Consider the following 16,288-nt stretch of genomic DNA (forward strand, 5'->3'; position numbering starts at 1 on the left):
TAAAATGATGAATGACTAAATGAGTGAGTGAATGAATCAATTATCCAATATATCAATGTATCACCAAAGCTGATATATCTTCTTTAACTCTAGGTTCACGAATTTTTCAGTCAAATGAAATTTTTCAATACGACTACTGACTTTGAAAAGTTAGTGTCAGGCTAAATGACATACTAAAAAAAAATAGGAAAAAAAATAATCTTGACATACGTGGAAAACCAACTGAACAGTGGCAGCAGATGCTAATTGACTTGAGACAGAAATCCGAATGATCTTTGGAAATAAGTAATGTCAATAATAAGAAATGCTGTGTCAGGAACTCAGGGCAAACAAAGGATACCTTCAGGCCTGTCGATTTCTCCCAGCAAATAGTCTTCTGGCAACGACGAAACATCTGAAAAGACACAGCTGCAGACATCTATTACACAGGCAAATAATCACTTAGGGGAAGAAGTCTTTTTTGCCAATTAAGAAACAACAGAGATTAGTGGTGGGGACCTACTCTATCTGGAAGAATAAAGAGCACCTTTGGCCCAACAGGCTTATATTCAGGACACCAAAGGCAATGTCAGACCTCCAGGTTACTACAAAAGTTAGTATCTAATGGAAGTCCTTGAGTCTGGTCTAGAGCAGAAATAAGGCCCAGGGAGAAGGCTTGTTTCTTAGCTCTCTTCATACCCATCCATATGCCCCATGGTAAAAACCTAACCTAAGCCAGGCACTGCAAGATAATAGGCCTTGTAAACACCAACAGCTCCTTTTGGCTTGCAAACAATATTCCAAACACTCCGTCTTGGTAAGTAAGCACATTTTTCTTACTGTATTTTGCTTGTACTCCCGTCCTCCCACTTAGGACAATGTGATTAATATCAGAGTTATTTTTGTAGATGAATTCCCCCATCACATTGTGAACTGCTGTTAAAACAAAGGTTATTTTCATTCACACCCCCTCATGGCAGAGGAAACGAAATTTGTTGAGAATCTATTACTTGTTAGTTACTCTAGTATTATTAGCTCCATTCACCAAATGTTTCTGGTCCTCTACCCCTTCTAGACAAATGACAGGACTGCATTTCCTTGTCCCCTTGTAATTGGTTGGGGACTAGTGACTAGTTCTAGTCATGAGAGGAAAGGATATCTGTCACTCCCTGGTAAGAACATTTAATGGATGATACAAGACGCTCCAGGCTCTCTTTTCCCTGTCGTGGTGGCTAGTAATGTTCACTAGTGACTATTTAATCAACTTGTGTCTAAAGTAATTATGATGAGCTGAGCACCAATGATAGACATATTGCATGAGCAAGAAATATAATCTTGTATATTTAAGTCACTCATATTTGGGGTTATTTGTTACTTCAGAACATCCTATCCTGACTGATACAAGTGCCATCATAAATATTTTCACATATATAATTTGATGTTTACAATAACCTACAGGTAGGTATAGCAGATATAAGCAATATTTTATAAGTGAAATTTACAGAAATAAATAATTAGCCCAAGGTCAAGTAGTTTTATTCAGTCCTTCATTCAGTAAATGACTACTAAGCATTGCCCTGTACCAGGCTATGTTCTAAGTAGCCAAGATAGAGTTGTGAACAAACGGCAAAAGGTCCCTGCTCTCATAGCTTACATTCTACTAGTAAGAGACAAATTTTAAAAAATCACACACAAATGATAAAAACTTCAGATGATGGTAAGTGATATTCAGAGAATTAAAATCAAGCATAAGACAAAAAAAATGGGTGACTAATTATATTCATCAGAGAAAGTCTCTCTGAGCTGAACATTTTCAGGCTAAGATGTGAATGACAAAAAAAGAGCCAGTTATGAATATATCAAGAGGAAAAATCTTCTAAGTAGGAGCAATAACAGTTTATGCAAAAGTCCTAAGGCAGAAGAGGGGTGCTGAATAGATAGAAAGTCAAAAGTCAGGGTGGCCACCTCACAACGAACAAGGATTGAAATGGTACAAGATAAAGTCAGAGAGGTAGAAAAGGAGAAAAGCCATGTAGATTTTTACATCAAAATAAGGAGTATGGATTTGATTTTTTGTGTAATGGGGCACCACCTGAGAGTTTTAAGCAGATGTGTATGATTTCTGCTTTAAAAAGTTTGCCCTAGCTGCTCTGTGGAAAGTGAGTTATAGTGGGAAAAGGCTGGGGCAGAAAGTCCAGTACGTAGACCACTATAGGACTCCAGGAGTTTGGTAGTAGGGATGTGGACAGAAGCAGACATACCTAGGACAGGGTATGGAGAGGGCAGTCAACAAGACGAGGGTGGTGTAAGGCCTGAAAGTGGAGGGGTGCTGAAGGAAAAATATCTCTTTAACCCCCAGTTTTTTGCCTCAGAAAAACTGGGAAGATGGTGTCTGTATTTCCTGAGACGGAGAAAATTGGAGGAGGAGGAGTTTGCACAGGTGGGAGGAAATCAAGAGTTCTGTCACATGCGTGACCAGGAAATGCCTACGAAATGTCTATGTGTAGATGTCAAGTGGAACATATCATTCAGAAGCTCAGGAGAAAGATTAGAACTGGATAGAAATTCAGGGGTTACAGATGTTGAGCGCTGTTCAAATCCTAAGATGCAACGAAGACATCTAAAAAGAATAAATGGATGAACAGGAGGAAAGGGCCCAGGGCAGAGCTCTATGGCAACCTAGCCTTTAAAATGTCAGCAGAGGAAGAAGAACTGCTAGAGATACTGGGCAGGAGTGGCCAGTGAGAAAAAAGGGAAATCAGGAAATACGATGTCTCAAGAGTCAAGAAAATAGTGTGTTTCAAAGAGGAAGGCGTGGTCAGCTGTGCTAAATGCTGCTGAGAGATCGGGGAAGATAAGAACATTAGATTCGGCACAAGGGAGTTCATGGCTGACCTTGATAAATGTAGTCTCTGCGGAATGGTGAGCGTGGAAGCCTTACAGGAGGGGTTTGGGGAGGGTATGAGGTGAGTGTATGTCAATGAGGACAATAACCACAGACAAATTCACTTGTTTTGCTAGGAATAGAAGCAAAAAAAAAGGGGGGCAGTGGGAAGAAAGGAATCTGGGATCAAACGAAGAATTTTAAAAGAAAAAGATCTTCCTCCCAATTCTGTGACCTATTAAGTCCAAAGCCCTCATCATGACCTCGGCCTCTGAAGTCTCAACCTCCCATACACATGTGTACTTTTTATGTGTTCCGCCGTGTTAACCTGCATTCCATGGCGGGGGGAGGGGGCATGTCACCCATCACTCAGGGTGAGTAGACAATACTGAAGGTTGGAGAGTCATGAGGGAAACTGCATTGCAGACTGCATAGCAAACCAACAACAACAAGTTGCACTTGAAATATCCCTAGACTCAAGAGTCCCTTCAGTTATCCTTTCACTGGGTGGTCATCACCGGCCCTCTATCCTCCATAGCTCCAAGCCTTCTGCTCTCTGACTGGTTCCTCTCTCCTCCCTCTTGTTTTACTCTCTTCTGTTCTAATTTTTCTGTTCCTTCTCAGACAAAATATACAAACACAAAAAACAGTGTGTGTGTGTGTGTGTGTGTGTGTGTGTGTGTAGATACTTTCCAATAGAGCTGCATAGCATGCTTTGGAGGTGGGAAGAAGAATGCTTGGATACCCACTTATACCCATACCCTTGCCTTTTACTCCAAACAACAGTTTCCTTTCTAAAAGTAATTCTGAAGCCAGTTCTTAAACTAATACATTTTCTATCTTGTCCTATATATAAACCACCAAGCAGAGCACCTGTCCTTACTAGGCTTTCCACAAGAACCAGCTCTTGTTTTCTTCCCTCAGTGAGAAAATAAAAGCAGAGGTGGTATTCTGATACAATTTCAACAGAGCCTTTCCACACAGCAGGGTCTTAATTAAGGTTTATTGAGTTGCATGATACCGTGCTGCTGTGTTGGGAGGATACCCACTGGTTCCTTCTTATTTTAGGATTAAAATAAGCCCTTGATTTACTATTAAGAATGGAGAAATAGTCATCTATAACATCACAGATTTTTAGACTGTGTTTGTTTATAGGTCCTAAAGAGTTTTGCTCCTTTAAAATGTTTAGATCTCGGTATGCTGTGTTTATGCAGCCTCTCCTTTTTCTCTGGGAACTTTAGTTGTAATGCATAAAAGATAAATGAGATTTGGCCTTCCTTGGCAATCAGAAACCTGTATCACTCTGAGATCACCAGCCCCTTAGTTGAAGAACAGCAACTTATAAAAATACAACAATCCATGGCAAACATATTTGGACATACAAACGTGCTTCCCTAAATTTGCAACTTTTTGTATTTCCAAAAATTTCACTTAGAATAAAATACATTAAGAAAAGAGTGGCATTCACGGAGTGAAGAATTCAGTTTTTGTATGTCAGTGTTATTAGGACAAAGAGAAAGGTGCAGGAGTCAGGAAAAGTACCACGTGACTAAACTCAAGTATTCAAGGGGCCCTTTTCTTATAGGATTCAGACGGGTCATTTAAAGATATTTGACCAAAAGAAGAAAGAAGACTTCAAAAATCTTCTACCACCCTTAACCAATTTACTATTCATGTCTCCATATACTTGACTGGAAGTATATTGGAACCCAAACCAAATGCTCTACAAAACCATCGTTGCCCACACACAGGCATCACCCACATTCCCAGAGTCCCAGTTTAGTATAAATAGCCGAGTGATACAGGGAAAAGGAGTAGCTGACAATCAGCATATCAGTCAAAAGTCTTGACTGGCTCCCTACTGTCTGCCCTGCCCACCAGGTAGTCCTGCTTCCCCTTTAAATTTAGACTCAGTCTTTCTCAATGGAAGCAAAGTACATTTGCTTATATACAAAAACATTTCATCATGATGGAAGGAAAATAGGTGAAAACCGTTTGCTACATTTTGGATCCAATATCTCTAAGTGCCTCAGTGTTAGTAGAGGCAACTGAGATTTCAATTTCAAATCATGCATCCATGCATGCATGCTTACACACACAGGCAGAAATACCAGGACTGAAATTAAATTACGTAGATAAAATTTCTTTTTTATTATCGCTTTTTTCTCAAACAGTAAGGCTAAAATAAGGCAAGAGAAGAACTAGTTAGGCAAAAACAGTACTTAGTGCACTTGGAGCTAAATGTAACAACACAGAGATGGTTCAGAGAAGGGTTGAATCAGAAAGACAATGTTGCTCCTTGATGCTAACCTGTACACGAGAAGTCATCCACGCGGATGTATCCCGGGACACAGTCACAGCGATATAACCCAGGCAGGTTGACACACACAGTATTGGCATGACAGTAATGCATCTTAGCCGCACACTCGTCAATATCTGAAGGAGGGAAAAAAAAGAAGCAATATCACTGTTAAGTCGAATGATTAAACCAGAGTGTAATCTTTTCCCAATAAAATTAGAAAAGGTGAACGCCCACTGAAACCAAGAGAAAAAGCAAGACGCATTATAAACACAAAAGCTCAAGTGCAAATTCAGATGGTGCATTAGATGCCATCTTGAGCATTTCAAGAAAGATGCATGGGGTGATACAGAGTTAAAAATCCCAAGAAGTCTGAAGACTGAATTTACTATTATTACTTTCTCACTATGGCGGTGAGCTTGATTTACATGTCCAAAATGAAGTAGGTATGTGTCCAGTTTGTTGATACGGATTAATATTTATTAGGTATCCACTGGGCATGGTATAGCTGTTATCAGCAAGATCAAGGGAATGCATCCCCCCCAACCCCCCGCTTGTGTGTCTCACTAACACATGCTTTAACCCATCTGTTACAAAATGATGGTGTAGCCAGTTTCTCCCACGTTGTACGGTGAATACAGATAGCAGCTGTTGTCTAATGCAAATTAATGTCTTTCATCTCTTGACCTGGAGATCCATCCCATGTGATAGAATAATGGGTTGATTCAACAAAACGGTCTTTTTCTCTTTAGAATGGAGGTCAGAGCATCACCTGCTTTCTCACAAAAGTTCACAATAATGATAAAAGTAACCTACAACCTTAAATACAGAGTTTAGTCTTTTCTGGAGGTTGTTTTAAAAAATGACTTTACATCCATTATATCAGACTGTTTATGTGTGATGGCTAGGAAAACAAAGAGAGAAACACACAGCACAAGAATCCAAGACAGACAAAATGAGTTCTAGCTTGGGTTCTGCTAGCTGCTAGCCTGTGACTTACACTGAACCATTCTGAGCCCCAGAATCCTCATCAGCTTGTCCAAGGGTCAGTTCCAAACCTGATGCTTTATATCTGTATATGTAATTTACATAATTTAATCCACACAGCACTACCCTCAGTTTCAAGTATAGAAAACGGAGGCTTAGGGAAGTTAAATATCCGGTATAACGTCATCCTGTTAGAACATGCTATACCCAGGATTTGAACTCAGAAGTCAATCTCTTATTTACCACTATTTACTTCATGAAACCACCTTGAAAATGATCCTGGATCAACTAGAGTGTTACTATTAAGATAATCATTGATGACTGTCATGCAGGGACTCAGCTCCCACTCCCCACATAAGAATGCAGGATATGGTGAGGCCAAAAAGGAACAACAGAGCCATGGACAGGGGACTCATACCCTATAGTCTTGCTGGCAGCTGGTGGAGATACAAAAGCAAACATCCTCCAGTACCCCTACAAGGGGTCTTCCTGCACCACAGTCTCGCCAGCGGCCAGGTGAGACACAGGAAGTAGGATCAACACGATTCACAATCCACAATCTGCTTGCTAACCACAATCCGTACTTGCTAGCATAGCCACCGCAGTTATATCAGGGGCTAATGGCTAACTGGTTACCGCTGATGGCCATCTGATCACAGCTGATGGCCATCTACTACCCGAGCCAACACCTTTCCACGTGAGCTCGAGAGTCTGGAAACTGCTCTCTGGGACTCTGTCCTACAATGTCCTAATACCCTTCCTTCATGTGCAGAAACTGAGAATAAAAACAGTTATGTTGAGTCACTAGAAACCTCATTTATCTATTTATTTTCAAAGTAAAAGTAGATTGACTTTTTTCCTAATAAAACGACCCTGAAAAACACCAAAACCTTTTCAGTACTAAACATCTGTCAGCCTATAAATGAAAGTTAGTATCAGGCACTTGAGGTCTTAGGAGACTTATAGTTAGCAAGACTTCCGTTATTATGATATAAGAACAAAACAGCAGAAATTAGTGAAATAATTCATGCAATCAACAGACTTCCACCTGCACAATTCCATATGCGTCTCAAGGTGATCCAAGACAATGCATAATAAAAAGAAATCACAACAGGAATATGAAAACTATACATTAAGATTATATTAAGCAAGGGTGGGGAGAGAACTCTCCCAGAAATTTGAGATAGGACTGTAAGGTTGGAACTCAGGGAATCAATAACGTAATTAGACTTAGAGAGTTTGCAGTTTGATTCACTTCATAGCTCTTTCTAGCCACTTGTAGTTAGGCTTAGTTTGCAGTTAGATCCACCCTGATATTCGGCTGTTTTCTCTTTATATATCCCCTCACTGATTAACTTAAGAACTCTGTTTTGTTCTCTTTCTCAAGACTACAACATACTTTGTTAATCCATTTTAATCAACAGAATCCTAACCTGAAAAGAGCAATTTTTTAATCCTCAGAAGCCCAAGGGACACCAGAGTCCATTTTGCAACTCCCTTGCGGTTTTTACTGGTGACTCATCAAGCCACAGGCCATGGTTACCAAGATAACATTATCTTAAAACAGACCAGACCCCAGGAAGCGATGTCAGCCTTCGGACCTGCCTGACTGACTTCCCCTTTCCTTTGTTCTTCTTGTGTACCTACAAAATCTTCAGCCCATCTAAGAACAGGAGATGGCCTTTGAATACGAGTTCACTATCCTCCCAAAATGCCTACATTCTGAATAAACCTGCTTTTCTTTCCACCAAACTTGTCTCTCGAATTTTAACTTTTTCAAGCGGCAGGCAGCCAGACTGTAGCATGGTACCAAGACAGTCACTGTAGATGTAGTTCAGATCTTTCTGGCAGTCAGGGCATTAGAATTCCTTCACAAGTTGGCTCCGGCATTATTTAAACATTTTGCTTCACAGAAGAGTAGGTATCATGAAAGTCAAGAGGAAAAGTGTTTCAGGAAAGGAGTAATGATCATGTTTGTCACCTGCCGCTAAGAGGTTGAATAAGATACAGACAGAACTAACCATTGCATTTGGCAGAAGCAGCTCACTGCTGACCTTGACCTAACAAGAATAGTTTGGGGAAAGTGGCGGGGCAAAACTTGATTGGAGTCAATTAAAGAGAGGATGGAATGTGAGGGAATAGAGACAGAAAAACAAGGCAAACCTTTTGAGATAGTTTCTCGTAAAGAAAATGGAGTCGTAGCTCGAGGAAGCCATTGTGATGAGAGTCTTGTTCAGAGATGGGAAAGATCACAGCATGTTTGTACGCTGCTGGGAATGATTCGATCCGAGTGAAGATAAGATGGTGTTGTAGAAGGGAGAGCAGATCACTGCGAGAGTAAAGTCCTGGAGAAGGCAAAGGGAGCTGAGCTCCAGTGCACAAAAGGAGCAAAGCATCTTTACAACAAGAATGAAGCCCAAAGATCAGAGAAGAGGTGGAGATAGGTTGGCATATTGGGTGGTGGGAAGTGAGGTAATTCTCCTTTGTGTGTTTTTTATTTTCTCCATGATATGAGAAGAGAGGGTGATATCTGAGAATGAGAAGAGGACAGCGATATTGGATGTTTAAAGAGTAGGAAGAAGGCATGAAATAACCATGTTGGAAAGAGGAAGAGAAAGTTTATTAGGGTGGCTGAGGGGCCACCTGTGATTTGTCATAAATGGTAAGTGAGAGCAGTTAGCGCAGCCACATGCTTTTCTCCCATTTCACTCAGATATTTGGGGCAAACAAAGAGTAATTGGAAAGTTCAGGGTAACCAGAGATGAGTTTTTAGGCAAATGTGATGAATAAAAAGAGGTACAAGGGAACCCAGGGTATGAGAAAAGAGCTGATGGGAATGAGGTGCCAAGGAACCTCAACTATGAAGGAGAGAAGCGAGGGCGTGAAGGAGGACGTGGGGAGTTGGAATGAATTGGACATCATCGTGGACACTGGGCGGCACTGCCGAGGCATCTCTTCAGAACTAAAGAACTCAATCCCCCAGCGAATGGGAGTACCTACTGTCTGCTAAGGGTCTACAGCCGTTACAGTGTTCTAGGCAAACTGTCCTTGGCTGCAAAGAGATGCCTTACCCACAGTTACACTCCCATCTTGAGGGCAACCTACATGAAGACTGGTTCTCCTTTATTCCAATGTGGGATAACTCTAAAGGATTATGCCAGGTTCGGAATACTCAGTGGGATTGAGCTAACTTCTCCATCTACCCATCCTGCCTCCTTCCCTTCCCCCATAGGTGTTTCTGCACACAGCACTCCCTGATAAACTTTTGTGCACATCAGTCTCCATCTCAGAGTTTGCTTCCTGGGGAGTGCAAACTTCAGCAGCAATCCTGTAGAAGGCAAGGAATCATTACAGTGATGGTGCTAGAGTGCATGAGCTGGGAAACTAGGAGATGGAGCCATCTCCAAGTGGTGTGCTTGACATTGAGATTCTAGAGGTGATTTAGTTATTGTTGATTAGAAAGTCTTTCATACGTGTACAGGAGAGTGGAAGAATAGATCATTGTGAGAGGTTGGGCACACCAAGAGAAGCCATGTACCGGAGGGGGTTATTGGAACTAGTGTTATTCATCAAGTATTACCAGTTTTTCTCCTTCCGGGCACATAATTCAACTGTACTTCCCCGTCCTCTTCAAAGGTAAGTATGAGTATATGACTGATCATGAACATTGATTAGCCTCCTCCTAAATCCTGAGGAAGAGTGATGAACAAAATGCCATCGTGAACCTCAAAACATTGAGCAAAACTTGGTAAGTTCTACCAAGAATCTAACTGTGAGACCTTTTAACGGGGATTTGACCTACTCTTAGAGGGTCAGGCAAGGATTCTCTATGGAAGTGATGCTGAATTTGAGACCTGAAGTAGATGTGAAACAGGTAGGGGGAGAGAAATAACATACCAGACAGAGAAGAATGTTTGAAAAGAATCAGTTAGAAGAAGGAGTTTTGCCTATTTAAAGAGAAACTAGAACAATAAGCTGTGGCCAGATACTGCTGGGCCTGGTAGGTACCGTGTTTCCCGGAAAATAAGACCAGGTCTTATACCGTATTTCCTGAAAATAAGATCGGGTCTTATATTAATTTTTGCTCCAAAAGACACTTTAGGGCATATTTTCAGGGGATGTCTTATTTTTTCATCTACAACAATCTACATTTATTCAAATACAGTCATGTCATCCTCTTCTGGAACATCGTCATAACGTACTAAATGTGTCCGTCTGGCAGATGATCTTAACTGGGGCTTATTTTGGGGGTAGGTCTTGTTTTGGGGGAAACAGGGCAGGCCACGTGAAGGAGTCTGGACTTTAGTCAGGTTAGTGACACAATCCAATTTCTGTTGTTAAAATATCACTCAGCTGTAGTAAGGAGAATGGATTGGAGCGGGGCATGCTGAAGTCTAAAGCACATTGGTATTTTATTCACAGAGATTCAGCCACATTGAACTCCATCTCATTCTGCCGGGGTGCCCAGCCATTCTTTAAAATGAGAAACTAGTCAGGACTTGCCTTAGAGGCAATTCAGTCTTCAGCCCAGGGGCCACAGCTGCCAACCAAGCTGCTGACTACAGTGCATGTTTCCCCATCATGGACCCTTGTCAGCTCCCCCAGAGGGAAAGCCCTGGCTCATTTCCCTCGGGCCACTGGATAACTGCTGAGCTGTGTCTGCCTCATCTAGAGTCAAAGGACTTACTTGGCTATAACAAGCTTATTTTAATTCCAACAGCCAAGCCATTTCCTTGTTTCATTGGATTCTAAGGCCTTGAATAAAAATATTTTCGAAAACTGGAGAAGGGGATGGTGAGAAAAACCCCAATGAGAATTTCTCAGACAGATTTATCCAACTCTTGCTCTCCACGAGTCACCCAGAAGCCCCTGGCCATATATCTGTGCTGCTCTGTTGATATGCTTTTGAGTGGGTTTTGTCTTCACTTCATACCCTGGGTAATTTCAGCTCTTGCCTATCTGATAATTTCCTGGTAGCAGTACAGAAAAAGACAGCGCCAAAATAAAGCAGGAAAGTTGACAAATGTACCAGAAAATTAAACTGTCACAACCTTATCTTTGTTGCTTATCCCCCATCGTGCAACCACCAGATATAAAAACTACTTCCTGGTATAAACGATGGGGAGGGGAGAAAGAAATTAAAGTGTTTGAAGTCATCCAGCTGGGTCCCTGGAGACACGATGATGGAAGAAAGAAAGGAACTGACAACCTCCCTGGTTTCTGGATGGCGGTGGGGGATAGAGAGGCAACACATTTGCCAAAAGAAAGATTGCCTCTCCATCCTCAGGGAAAGGCACAACCCTGCAGACAATTTCAATAGGACTCAAGAGTGCTTCAAAATTAAAACTGATTACAGAAAGAACCAAAATAGAATTAACATCTTCAAAGAGCTGGGATATCCTGAGAAAACAATCAAGAAATAGTAAAAAAAAAAACTGAGATTTTAAAAATGAGTCTAAGACAAATGCTGCTTTTTGTTAACAGACAAAAGATTCTGAAAGGTAATGAACAAAAAAGAAAAAAGAAAAAAAAAAAACAGAACTCCCTAATGAAAGAATAAACTGATGCTTAGAGAGAGAAATGGAGTGGGCCCAAAGCAATAGGATTTTATAACTACAGGCCTGAGTAACCATCTGACCTTTGCCTAGGTGGGGATGGTACTAGCAGATTCTCTCTCTCTCTCTGGCAATGGTTTCTCCCACTGTGATATTCACCCAAAAGCCAGGAGGCAAGAAGAGGCTCAGCCTGAGGCTGAACCTCAATGTGAAAAGTTCAACACTCAAGTCCAGGCTTAAGCGAAAAGTCTGAATCAATCTAGGAAGCTTTCCTACGAACTACAGTTAACATGACATTTACCGGAAGGCATGTGACAGCTACAGGAAGAATAAATGAATTAAAAATCATTAGGCACATGGTGATACCAAGATAAATAAGAGGCTAATAGTATATAACCTCATAGGGTAAAACTAGGCACAACCCCTAGCACCTGGTCAATAATAAAAATTCAGACACTGTGCTAGGTACTCTACAGATAGCACCTCGTCCCTCCACTTATTCCTCTTGACGACCGTACAAGGTAGGTATCCCCATGTCATAATGACAAAACTGAGGTTCAGAGATTACTAGGTCACTTGTCCAAAGCACAAAGTCAGTAAACATAAGAGCCTGGGTTTGAATGTGCACAGTCGGACCTCAAAGTTGGTATTGTTTTCACTGTGCCGGTTCTAGACCTCAAAATGTTTCAATTATATGACTGTTAGATACAAGCAATGCTGCTACAAAGTATATGAAAACAAGTAGATCAAATTCTATTTCCGTGCACGATGCCATTCACAACATTTGTTCTGATATTACACTCTCTGTTAAATAACAATGCTAGGCTGTGCATCACTGCTTCTTTCTTTGCTCTTTTAAATCAATCCTAACACTTTCACACTTCAGGCTCCAGTGACCCAGCACCCCAAAACAGGTAGCAGCATTCTGCTCCCAACTGGACCCCACGGCTTAATCTAGTCTTTATTCCAGTTGCTTAAGACTATCAAGTGCCTCCCACTGGGTTAGAAACTAGAGACAAAAAGGCCTGGATTTGTTTTTATTAAATATTGTTAGAGAAACACCTATAAACAAACCCCACTGCAGCAATATATCAGCTCAAGTAAATGGGGCTCAAATTGCGACTCATGCCTATAGATCGTTTGTCACCTTTGAAATATTAGAGCTCATCTTCTGATGGTCTTTTGAGGTACTAAAAATATAAGATTTATGTCCCTCCCCAGGATGGTGAAGTCGTTTGCCTTTGTTTTTAAAGGGTATATGTATGGACTTTAAAATGAAACTTGATGTGGCATAATGATCCTTCACGTATCACCAGCCTCCATCTGCATAAAGAATTCAGAGCACACCCAGACCCGAATCTGGCATCAGCGTCACTAAATTGGAGCACAGGGTCTGGTAGCAAAGAGAGAAGCCAATACAAAGCATGCTCTTAATAAAATGATGTGAACCATTCAGGCTTGTTCATAAGAATTTCCTAGAAAAAGGCAACCCAGGGAGGATAGGAACAGGAAGGTGTGTCAGGTGGGGTGGGGGTGGAGAAGGCATGCCCCCCTCCCAGTACACATTTAGAAAGGAGACAGAGTAGGGAAAGAAAACCGGTATTTACCCAGACAAGCACGATATGTGTCTCATCTCTATATTCCCAACTATCCCACGGCCTGGCATCAGAAACTATGTGTAGGAAAGCCAGCTGAGAGTGAATGAGACGGGAGAGTGCACTCCCAGTGAAACTGCGCATGTTCCCTTTATCTCTGTTGCACTTATTCATTGTAACCATAGGTAGCATTTACTGATCACTACTTTGTTCCAAGCATAGTTTTGAGCACTTTGCATGTATTAATTCATTACATCTTCACAAGTGCCACACAAGTAGGTACATGTTAGTATTTTTATTTTATGGAGACACAAGAGGTTAAATTGTTGGAAGGTGACCTCAGGGAATTTGAACTTGTAGTAGCTACTCTATTCTGTCTCTCTTCAAGGCCACCTCAGTTCCCCCCTTTCCAATAATATCTACCTTCATAATTAAACTGCAATTTCCTGTAGTCACGTGGTCATATTGTTCATTTACCACTTTCCCCATGCAGTCAAAAGAACATACACAGTCTTTAGTCTATTAAAAAATAAATGATTTGTTACTGGAAGTTGAGATCTGATTCACTACAGCATCAAATTAACCAGTAATTAAATACCAGAGTCCGAAATAAACAAACAGAGGCCTATGGACCTATAAGCTGGCAGTTAATGAGCACAACTTGGGTTCAATAAAACCAGGCCCTGTCTTCTAGCAACTGTATGATGAATGGTGATCAGCTGAATGTACAAAGGAGGAGAGCTCCTTCTCTGTGTGTTTCCCTGCATGGAGAGATTCCTTAGGTAAAACAATCATCTTGAACTGAAATCCACATTATTCCCAATTCCAGCTCCTTACACATCTGATTGAATCCATGTACTCTACTATGAAATCCAAAATCATAAAGTGCGTAAGCTGGTCCTTAAAAATCACCAAGTCCAAACTCCTATGCACTGTGATTGCTGAGAAAATACAAAAATGAATCATTGGGGAGAAAAGAGAAAAAAAATAAACACAGCATAATGACTCATAACCCATTTTCCTCTGAAAACACAGTCCAATGGTAGGATGACAAACACCCTACAAAAGGTAAGAAAAGGAAGAGAATCTGGTTTCCAAACAGTCCACTGGGTTTTAAACTATTTTGAAACAAAAGAACTCCTTTAAAAATATTAACAGCTAACACTTGTATAGCATTTACAAGACTAGGCACTGTCCTACATATATTAACTTACGTAATTCTCAGAATAACTCTTTGAAGTAGGAACTGTTTTTTTAGCATCCCATGTCTCCAGATGAGGAAATTGAGGCATGGAGACTAAGCAACTTGCCCAAGGTCACAGAACAAGTGAGGAGCAGACCTAGAACTCAAGTCCAGGCAGACCTGGCTCCCAGGTGGGGCTCTCATCTCCACACCATGGACTCTCAAGTAGAGCGACATCACCTGCAGAGGGGTGAACACCTGGCTCTTAGGGGGGCAAACGAAATCTCAGATATTATGAAAAGTTTGTGATTCTCCAAAGGACCACGAAACACAGTACATGAATAGATACGTAGTGCACCTGTGGTATTCAAATTTCATGTGAGTGTGATCAGGAAAAAATGTCTAAAAGATACCTTAGGGGGGTGATAATGAAAAAGAAATTAAGAAACATTGCTCTATACTGAACTGCCTCTATTTGGAATAACATCTAACTTGGAAGCCCAGTATGTAACACAGAATTAAGCAGAAGCTATGGTGGGTAAAAAGAGACTCAGCACATGGTTGGGATGAAGAGGAGAAAGAGCAATCCACATTCAGCTAGTGTGAATAATGCTGCAGTGAACACTGGCGTGTATACAAAGGTCTGTTGAAGACCCTGCTTTCAGTTCCTTTAGGCACAGACCTAACAGTGGGATGATGGAACCACCTGGTAATTCAATGCTTAGAGTTTTGAGGAACCACCAGACTGTTTTCTAGGCTGTAAGGTAGATGGGAGGATCCCCGGGGCTGGGAAGAGGGAGGACTGGTCAGTAACACTTAATAGTTACAGGGTTTCCGTGGGGTGATGAAAAAGTTTTGGAAATAGTGGTGATGATGGCAGAACATCGTAAATATAATTAATGCCACTGAGTTGTGTTCTTACAAATGGCTAAAATGGCAAATTTTAGCTTATTTACAGAGGGTGCCAAAAAAACGTATACATATTTTAAGAAAGGAAAACATTGTATTAAAATCACGCTGACAGTAACTGCTCTGAGCACCTCTTGTAATTGCAGAAGTCAAAGGGGACTTGTATTCATCTTTTGTTATCAGTACATATTGAGTATTACGAATTTTTTTAATTAAAGTTTATTGGGGTGACAATTATTAGTCAAGTTACATAGATTTCAGGTGTACAATTCTGTAATACATCATCTATATCTCACATTATGTGTTCACCACCCAGAGTCAGTTCTCTTTCCATCACCATATATTAGACCCCATTTACCCTCTTCTAGAGGCCCCCTCCCCCCTTATCCTCTGATAACCCCTAGACTATTGTCTATGTCTATGAGCTTTTGTTCCTTCATTTGTTTGTCTTGTTCTTTTGTTGTTTTCAGTTTTATATACCACATATCAGTGAAATCATATGGTTTTCTACTTTTTCTGTCTGACTTATTTCGAAAAGGAACCCTCATACACTGTTGGTGGGAAGGCAGATGGGTGCAGCTGCTATGGAAGGCAGTGTGGAGGTTCCCCAAGAAATTACGAATAGAATTACCATAAGACCCAGCAATCCCTCTCCTGGGTTTCTACTCCAAAAATCTGAGTATTACAATTGTAATACAATTTTTTTTTCCTTTCTTAAAATATGTATACTTTTTTTTGGCACCTTCTGTATTTTACCATGATTTGGAAAATAATGTAATATATCAATAACCATTAATTTGTACAATTTAAATCAGTGAATCATATGGAATGTGAATTATATCTCAAGAAAGCTGTTTTTTCTTTTTAAACAAAGGAGGTGTGGGGCTGAGGAAAGAA

At 40.8% G+C, this 16,288-nt stretch overlaps 1 protein-coding gene across 2 annotated transcripts in view; it reads right to left on the reverse strand.

Moving 5' to 3' along the window:
• The window catches only part of NELL1 (neural EGFL like 1), a 755,117-nt gene that overhangs the window by 393,487 nt on the left and 345,342 nt on the right, over nt 1-16,288 (reverse strand). For both annotated transcript variants that reach the window (XM_033118971.1, XM_033118969.1), the window contains exon 13: nt 5,174-5,299. In XM_033118971.1, coding sequence (XP_032974862.1) covers nt 5,174-5,299 — 126 coding nt within the window. The remainder of the gene's footprint in view (nt 1-5,173; nt 5,300-16,288) is intronic.

The sequence above is a fragment of the Rhinolophus ferrumequinum genome, chromosome 11 (assembly GCF_004115265.2).
Source record: "Rhinolophus ferrumequinum isolate MPI-CBG mRhiFer1 chromosome 11, mRhiFer1_v1.p, whole genome shotgun sequence".
NCBI lineage: Eukaryota > Metazoa > Chordata > Mammalia > Chiroptera > Rhinolophidae > Rhinolophus > Rhinolophus ferrumequinum.